This window comes from Cynara cardunculus (assembly GCF_001531365.2).
Source record: "Cynara cardunculus var. scolymus isolate 2C chromosome LG 7, CcrdV1, whole genome shotgun sequence".
Lineage (NCBI taxonomy): Eukaryota > Viridiplantae > Streptophyta > Magnoliopsida > Asterales > Asteraceae > Cynara > Cynara cardunculus.
In genome coordinates this window covers 4441171-4450895 of record NC_037534.1, presented here as the reverse complement: position 1 = coordinate 4450895, position 9725 = coordinate 4441171, and the positions used below count along the sequence as shown (strand labels likewise).

At 39.0% G+C, this 9725-nt stretch overlaps 2 protein-coding genes across 2 annotated transcripts in view; one reads left to right on the top strand and one right to left on the bottom strand.

Moving 5' to 3' along the window:
• Positions 1–260: 260 nt before the first annotated feature.
• Positions 261–4586, top strand: LOC112515701 (probable inactive receptor kinase At5g67200). Its single transcript, XM_025122607.1, is given in 3 exon segments — positions 261–293; positions 295–1882; positions 3773–4586. Coding segments are annotated over 3 exon segments (2187 nt in total). The 3' UTR covers positions 4339–4586.
• A 2983-nt stretch (positions 4587–7569) lies between these two features.
• Positions 7570–9725, bottom strand: part of LOC112515700 (kinesin-like protein KIN-4A) — a 16691-nt gene continuing 14535 nt past the window's right edge. The window contains exons 24-25 of the mRNA XM_025122606.1: positions 8933–9075; positions 7570–7791 (exon numbers count right to left, since the gene is read on the bottom strand). Coding sequence (XP_024978374.1) covers positions 7570–7791; positions 8933–9075 — 365 coding nt within the window. The remainder of the gene's footprint in view (positions 7792–8932; positions 9076–9725) is intronic.

Below are 9725 nucleotides of genomic sequence, written 5' to 3'. Positions count from 1 at the left end.
TATCAAGATTTGGGTGTCAAAGAATGATGCATAGAGGATACGGAGATGAATCTTCGAATCAAAACCCCATATCCGTACCAGATATGAATAATTTTAGTTAGCTTCTTATTGGTTATTTATCATGTTTTTGATTAAGTTATTGATATTTTTAACATTAAATTTGCATTTAATGAGACAATAAGTTTTTTAGATGAAGCAGTAAGTATTTTTTTTGTCATTTTCTTCACCTTGATTCTTGTTTCTGCATTTCCCCCTGTTTGATGGAAAATGCAATCAACAAGAGAAGGAAAGAAAGCAAACAAGTAGAGACAAACTCACTTCTTTTACTCTCCCTTTCCCTACACTCCTCAAACAATGTGCGCCCTAGCTAAACCCTTCCACCACCACCAACTCCGCCACCACCACCACCACCAACTCCGCCACCACCATCACCACCTATTGTCTATCTTTTTTTTACTCACGGTCTCACTCCCAACCATAATCTCCGCCGCAGACCCAACGCCGGTGGAAGTACTTCTTCCTTCCGACGCCGTCGCCCTCCTCAAATTCAAGTTAAAAGCCGACATTGGAAACAAGCTTCTCTACAATCTGAACGAACGGTTCGACTACTGTCAATGGCAAGGGGTGAAGTGTGTTCAAGGTCGAGTGGTTCGTTTCGTCCTCCAAGGCTGTGGCCTCAGTGGTATCTTCGCCGACAATACCTTGGCCAGACTGGACCAGCTACGTGTCCTCAGCCTCCGCAACAACTCACTCTCCGGCGCCATTCCCGACCTCTCCGCCCTCACAAACCTCAAAACCCTCTTTCTCGACCACAACACTTTCTCCGGCACCTTTCCTCTGCCGTTGGTCACGCTTCACCGTCTCCGGTCAATTGATCTCGCTCGGAATAACTTCTCCGGTTCACTACCTAGTGAGCTGAACTCTTTAGACCGGCTGAACTACCTGCGGCTAGAATGGAACCGGTTCACCGGCGAACTTCCGCCTCTCAACCAAACCGCTCTCGAAGTGTTTAACGTCACCGGAAATAACCTCACCGGATCGATTCCGGTCACGCCTGCTCTCTCGAGATTCGACGCTTCATCCTACTTGTTAAACCCTGGTCTCTGCGGGAAGATTCTTAACAAAATATGCACTACAAAGCCTCCGTTCTTCGACACTCCTTCCGGCGTTTCGGCTCCGGCGCCGGTACTGCAAAACGCAGAGTCACAAGGTCTCATTGTTTCTCCGCCATCTACAAAGAGGCACAAGAGACTCGGCGTAATCCTAGGGTTTATTATAGGATTCCTACTCATTATAGCGCTTGTTCTGTCCCTTTTCGCCATTTTAAACAAACGAAGGTATCAACATCCATCAAAATCAGCTGCGTTCAGCTCAGATTCAGAGAATGAAATTGAAAACGAAAAGGAAAACGGAAACGAAAACGGAAACGGAATCGGAATCGGAAACGGAACAGTTGTTGCAATTTCAACAAACAACACGCCGGTGCGAATTGCTAACACAGTAGTTGAAATCAAAGAGAAGAAACTGCAATTACCTCAACAACACCGAGAGAAAAGCGGAAATTTGATCTTCTGTGAAGGCGAGACAGCAATGTACAATCTGGAACAACTTATGTCAGCATCGGCGGAGTTGTTAGGCAGAGGAACCATTGGAACAACTTACAAGGCAGTCATGGATAACCAGCTGATCGTGACGGTGAAGAGGCTGGACGCCGGGAAGACGGCGATAACTTCCGGCGAAGCTTTCGAGAAGCATTTGGAGGCGGTGGGAGGACTCCGACATCCGAATTTGATTCCGGTTAGGGCTTATTTTCAGGCGAAACAAGAGAGACTGGTCATCTATGATTATCAACCCAACGGCAGTCTCTTCAATCTAATCCATGGTGAGTTTCTGAACTCGGTGCTTAATCGTGTTTTAATTTGTTTGAGTTGACTCGGTGAGTTTGAATGGGTTAAAGCGGAGCGTGTTCGTGTGTGTGTGTGCATTATTGGGAAAGCAGTGGCATGAGCTCCCTGTTTCCTCCACTGGTTTGACTATTCAGTGTTTTGATTAGTAAGCATGAAGTCATCATGGTGATGAAATACTTTGAAACAAATATCCGTGAGATTTTAGGAGTTTGTAAAATAGTCATTTTTGACCCTTTAATTCACTTTATAGCTGGCTTTTTTACATAACTGACTCGTAAGTAATAATATCATCCTTAGCACTTTAACAACTTGTTAAATCTATTTTTTATGAATTTAATATTTATGAGATAAAATTGTAGTAAGTTGTTAAAGTACTACTTGCTAAATGCTGATATGAAGGTGTCGGATGCACCTTGCTAAAATGCTATGCGGAAGACCGGTGAGATTTTAGGAGTTTGTAAAATGGCTATTTTTGACCCTTCAATTCACTTTATAGTCGTTTTTTACATACTTGACCGATAATTTCGTAGGTGGCAGTTTAGCAACTTCTTAAATTTACTTTTTATGAATTTAATAATTAGAAAGTAACACTTTAGAAAGTTGCTAAATTGAATGATCCACAAAGAAGAGCCACATAGCTCAATCGGGCGGTGTGTACAAGGCACGAGAACGGATTCAATCATAGGTTCTCCTCTCTCTATCGGAACAATAGGGCCGTTATGCATACTTGCACTGCTGATGTGAAAGTGTCAATTATGCATGTTGCTAAAGTGCTACTGGCTAAATGTGCTAAATGTTGACGTGGAAATGCCAATTATGCAACTTGCTAAAATGCTAATTGCTAAAGAGCTAGAGTGGATTAAGCTAGTTGATTGCTTGTAGGACCTCCGTATGAGAACTATTGTGTTGATTTGATTTTTTTAGTTCATTCTAAGTTTTATTTAAATGTTATCATTTAAACTATACGCAAGTTCGTATGAGCATAGACTTATACAAGTCGAGCCAAGATTCGAGCTTTTAGCAAGTTAAGTTCCAAGATATAGTTTCCTTTTTGGAGCTAGGCTTAGCCACTAACCGAGCAAGCGTACGCTTGACTCGAATTCACTGTGCTTTTGCCCTCAATTTGGCAAGATGCCGCACTCTTTGTACCCTTAAAATTTAGGAAGTCGAGCGTATTATGTTAATTTTGAAGATATTTTTCTTGGAAGGGTGTCCCAGGCTATGTCTGAACTTATCCTGGCAAATTATGACCGCAAGAAATCAGCCCTGATAAACTCGGTGGCCACAATTGTTGTGTATTCCTGAAATTGAAATCGAACCCTGGGCAGATGGGATATTCCACCACATCCTCCAGACCTCAAACACTACGTCACAACTCTTGTGGTTAATTTTGAAGATATTGCCGGTTATAAGATTCCTATAGATGTTGGCAATTGGCATTTAGGGTAGGGTGCCTTTGGTACTTGAGACAAGACAAGACAGGACAAATACTTATCCTATGTTTGGTTCGACATTTAGACTGGGACAGGACAGAAGCCAATGTCCCACAAAAATAGATGGAACAAAATCAGTGTGGATAAGATTTGTAAAGTACAAACTACCCTTATCAAATTAAAAGCCATAAAATCCTATACGATTCTTTTACTCGCTATTCACTCTCGCCTGTTCAGTCCAGTACCGTCTGCCTACCAAACACACTCTAATTTTTGAACGTTGGGTGCGATCATACCAACACTAATGCATCGGATCCCATCAGAACTCTGCAGTTAAGTTTTGAACGCTATCTTTATGCAATTCATGTTTCTGAAGTTATTGTTACAACCTATAAAGTCAAAAATGTATCTTTAATGACACTATGTTAACAGGATCAAGATCAACAAGGGCAAAGCCACTTCACTGGACATCCTGCTTGAAAATAGCTGAAGATATAGCTCTGGGCCTTGCTTACATCCACCAAGCTTCAAGACTCATCCACAACAACCTTAAATCGTCCAACGTCCTTCTCGGTCCCGATTTCGAGGCCTGTCTTACCGACTACTGCCTCTTGTTCCTTGCGGACCCCACTGCGATCGACGACTCCGTTTCCACGGGCTATAAAGCCCCGGAATTGAGAAAATCATTCCACCGAGCCACCACCAAATCCGACGTCTATGCCTTTGGAGTTCTCTTGTTGGAGCTTCTATCGGGTCGGCCGCCTTCCCAACACCCGCACCTCGTCCCCGAGGATATGGCGGAGTGGGTGAGAGCAATGAGGGAAAACGACGATATTCCGAACGATAATCGGCTAGGAATGCTGGTTGAGGTGGCGGGTGTTTGTAGCTTGACGTCACCGGAACAGCGACCTGTAATGAGGCAAGTGTTGAAGATGTTGCAAGAGATCAAGGAGACGGCTAGTATCGATAATGATAACACGTATAATGGATACTCATAGGTAAGAAATACGAGAAACTTGTATTGTCAATTATGGTATCAAGTGGGAGATCAAAGTCACGGAGCGGTATCGAGATTGAAATTTGCAGGGGCGAGGGTCATGTTTTTGTATGATCTGGTGTTCGATCAGAAGGTGATCGATGCGGGTTTCTCGTGAATTTGTTCATCGATCAATATATGATGTTGTAAAGATTAAGTACTGAAATTTGAAAATCCAACAGATGCATATGCTATTGCTATGGTTATGGAAATTACCCACACTTCTCTTGTTATCTTTAATCTTCTGTTGTTGGTGGTCATAAATCAAACTGAAACCAGATTACTGATTTATTATGTTATATACTGTAAACAGATTTATTATTTGAACAGAAAACCAACTGATTATAAACGCTAATAGATTGATGAATACTCTAATAGGGTTGGGTTTTGATGAGAAGGAGAGTTAAGTTGAGAAATATAAGAAGGGGTTTATACTTTTGATGCATATTAGGATGAGATGTATAGAGATGTACCGGATCGATCTATGTATCAAGTGCGATTTATGGGTGGATTTGAGATTAAAGGTGATGAAGGGTCCAGATTCCTTCTTACATTTCTCACTTTTACTCTCCTTCTTACACGATCCTTTGCGTACCTAATAAAGGCGATTTTCTAACTGTGGTTAAGGGAACAACTATCTAATTGAATTCCAACTACTACTGCATCATTGAAAGAAAACCAGAAAAATTGGAGGGAAGAACATTATGTTGTATCATAAAATGAGGGTTTTATACATAGACTAAATATCGTGTGATAATAAGAGCTAAGATGAGAAGTGTAAGAAGAGATTTGGATTTTTGATCACTAATCTCCAAAACAATCCACAAATTGCTCCTTAAAAGGAAATTGATCTGATGTATGTCATTAGTGTTGATTTAGTAGTTCTCTTCAATTACGATTGATCCAAGGGTGGAGTCCCTTCTTATCGTTATCACCATAACTTTGGATTCTCTGCCCTTACGGGGATGGAGCAACAAAAGTTATTGATAGTTGCATTACTTATAGCTTCCTTGTTCGATTTATTCTCACCAGAACTCAACCCTTTATACCTATCTATCAATTGTTTACCAAACGCTTACCAGATAAATACTTACCGAGTGTCGCTCACCTTACTGGGCGAGTATGACAAGGACCTATAATCTTACCAGAGACATGATAAAGATCGAGAATCTTACCTAGTGAAAGAGGACACCCTTGCCCAGCAAGTGCTTATGGGGTAAAGACGCCAACACTCAATTTTGATAACCGAGAATGTTACCCGATAAAATAAGTGAGGTCGGTGACTGTTATTGATAAATGCTTATCTTGTAAGCGTTTTAGTAAACGGTGTCAATTTTGGGATTAATAAATATCAATCCAAAAGAAATTAAAATGAAAATAAATTTTGGATTCAATAGAGCCGTAGTCCAATGCCCCTATTTTGACCCACTAAATACGTATATGTTACCATTTGAGCCTCTTTAATAAAAGATGACCATAAAGATACATAAACTTAACAAAGGGCTTTTGTCCTAGTAGTATCGTAGTCCTTGTCTCCTAGGAGGTCAGGGGTTTAAGACTCACCAAATATGAAGAGAATGTATGAGTTTAATTGTTGCATTTACAATATATTAATATTATATACTTAAAAATATATATATAAACTCAATTCATTTTCTATTATTTTCTTTCAAATAGATCAGTCCCACAAAGTTCATTTCATCACATATTTGTGATAAATGGAAACATACATTTGTTGGATTCCCATTTCTTCTATGGAATCAATTGAAATGATCCTAAATCTGCTATAAAAACCTTAACCTAATGCAAAGAAAATCCTAACTACAGAAAATTTCTACCAAAAAGATTAACAAATCAGACTTCTTAATAAGCTATACCTTTTTTTTCTCTTTTGATCCTACTCCTAATAATCTCCCTTAATTCTATGATTTGTGGGCTTTTAACTTTTATCTTTATCTGCACTTCTTCACCATAAAACCTTCAACAAGATTGAATGTCCCATGAGATGATATCATTGGTAAATCCTCATCCCTTGCTGTTTTAAGGATATCCGCCTATCGGAATATGAACATATTATGATAATTAACCTTAATTTGATGATTACATGTGGAATATATTATATAACAAGTCAATTAGATTTGTTAAAATCGGAAACGATTTCACATATGTTGTCTCTTTTTAACAAATCTATTGATTTGTTTGATCATGTGACAGCTATTTCATTCCACTAGGATAAAATGGGCTTTTTAGAACGAGTTGTCGTTATTGGACCACCTAATAGAGTACTTAGCAAGACTTAAGTTTAGGAGACCTAACAAGAATTATCGATGAAGTTGGACAATCTAATAGTACACCAAATATGAGGAGTGTGTGTGTGTGTCAAATTGCCGTATCCTAAATACTATATACTTCAAAAAATGGTATTATTAGAGCATCTCTAACAATTTTCCAAAACTGAGAAAATGGGGACTTTAAACAATTTTTGCTCCAATAAATTCTCTAAAACTTTCTTCAAAATTGGGAAAATAGGAGAAGAGGGTGTCAAATTCTCCATTTTGGGGATTTCTCCAAAAATGAATACAGAGAAACCCTTTTTTTATTATAATGCACCAATAAGAGTTCTTGAAATTAAATGTGTAGGAAAGAGAATTAATATTTTATTAGATGTAGAATATTTTAATAACACAATTCATGTTGTAATCTCTAAAATAGAGAATCTGTTGAAGTTGAATGTAATTGTTTTGGAGATTTTGAGTTTTGATTCTCTATTTTAGAGAAATTTGACAATATGCCGGAGATGCTCTTGGTCTTTTTATAGGATTACTTTTGGAAAGTATTCTATTAGCTTTTTAAAGGCTAAAAAAGACGATATATTTCTCGTGTCCTATTAGATTATCTGAATTCATCGATAAAACTTGTTAGGTGCCTAACTTCGTTCTGGCAGTATATCGTAATGGCATTTTATAGGATGTTAAGTCCCGTTAAGCATTCTATTAGGATGCCTAAGGATGGTTCTAAAAGACCTATTTTGTGTTAGTGTTTGATATATTTTGAAAATCTAGACTTGTGAATGAGAAATGAAGGAAGAAAGGTAACCTTGAAGGCTGCAATAACTTGCTCTGTTGGGATGTTGTAATTGGATTGGAACCCAGCAAGTGAAGGTTGAAAGAAGACACAAGGTTGTGAGATTAGATCATGTGGTCGGATCAAGCTTGATAGACAGATCTTTTAATGTCTCATCACTGTTTCTGATCTCATCGCCGATTCTGATTAGTTGCGAGAGCTTCCATGGTTTTTGCCACTTCCACTTGAACTGTATCAGCCATTCGTCGTGGCTTCGCCTCCATCTCGACACTTTCCCTTTCTGTTCACCAAGTGGCAACTTTTTCATACACACGTGCGCAATTGGTACCATCTGAACCAACAAAGGATTAGAAGATTAATGAAGTCTAATGGCATCTTCAACGAACACTACCAACACAAATCGGTCTGGGTCAGCAGCCCTAATCACTTACCGGTTCAGCACTAATCCCTTAGCCTACCAGGTCAACATCGTGGACCGGTAAGAGGAGTTGGTAAACAGCAGCATATCTGACCGGGTAAGCGCCTCTTACCCGATAAGAGGTGGTAAGCAAGTAGTAAACAGTAAGGGTCGTTTATCAAACGGTAAGCGCTTACCAAGTTATATTACCTTAACCAATGAATATGCAAGGACCAAGAAGTTTACCCGGTAAGAGCGAAGATAATGACCGAGAGTCTTACCGGTAAGTGAGGGCGACGGCTCTTACCCGGTTAGTGCTTACCAGGCGAATTTTTTTGCATATGATGCCGTTTCAATGGACTAAAATCTTATCCGCTAAGGTAAGTGATAAATGTAAAATTTAACCGGTAAGCACTTACCGGGTAAGTGTTTGGGTAAACGGCTAAATCTTACACCAAAACTATTTTTCACATCAAGTTTTTCACCACAACGGTGTAATCAATAGTAGAACATCAAATAGAACACCCAATTTTATTAATACTATTCATTTATACCATTTTTTGTTTGGTTTTGGTGTGATAAAAGCATAATATATTTAGAATATCATGTTTTGCGTTAAAAACGGTGTAATATGTTGAAGATGAATTACCATTTTCACCAAAAATTACACAATTCTAAAGCAAAAAAATGATGTTGATGGTCGAAGATGGTATAAGACTAAAGATTTATGTAGGATAAGGCTCAAATTGTCAGGATAGATCTAGTTGAAAGATAGGTTATATAGTGATCCGGTTTTGAAATCAGCTTTTGTGTCTTCTAAGTCCCCTTTTTTTGGATGCTGCTATATGCACCCCTATGTTTGTGAGAATCAAAATGCAAAAATTACGTCTTCATGTTGATGTGTGTGAGAAGAAAATTAGTAGGTAGGAGTGCATTTAGCAATATATAGGGATGCATTTAGCCTACCCCATTTGTATTTATGACATGAGACTAAACTAGGAAAAGGTCCGACAAACTTGACATTTGTCGGAAACGTATGACAGCACTTCCTGTGGGAATCCAAACAAATGAGCACCTTTTGTGTTTGTATAAAAACTTCTTGGATTGGCCTATTGCAGATTCCAGCTTTAGAGTCGAGTTGCCTCGATTCTGGGAATGGCAATGGAGATTCGATACCCAAATCCGCAAAAATATCAAACGGAGTTGGAGCCTTTGCCTGTTATGACCATTTAATAATAAAAAATAATGAGAAATTCGAATTGGTTAGCCTAAAGCAATAACCAAACCAAACAAACTTAGTAAATCTCTTAGGTAGGGTATGGGGTTAAACGTAGGAGAATTTGTTTTCACGAAGACCCCCAACTTGCAAAACAAAATTTTAAAGAAACAAACAAACAAGCTACGTGGGCAAACAAACAACATGAAGAATAAGCAGAAAATGCAGCAACAAGAAGAAAATAGTTTGAGTGCCACTGGCTCAAGGCCTATGACCTGACAAGGGGGGGAAACCGATAACCAGCTAAGCTAGTGTCATGGCCCGCATTATGTTCTGCCCCCCAACGAGAGGTTCCTACATATAAACTACAAGGTTGATGTTCCGAATCAAGCGGATGTGGGGCTCCAACAGTGGCTGACAAAAAAAGAATGAACATATTATCTTACCTTTACAGAAGGATTTGAAGCAATTGTAACAGCTTGCCACTCCATTTCTTTTGATTCCTCTGCAGGCGGATTTTCCTTTGTATTTTCCTTTTCCTTTGTATCTTCCTTTTCCTTTGTATCCTTTGTATTTTCCTTTTCTCTTGTGTCCTTTGTATTTTCCTTATCCTTTGTATCCTTTGTATTTTCCTTTTCCCTTGTATCCTTTG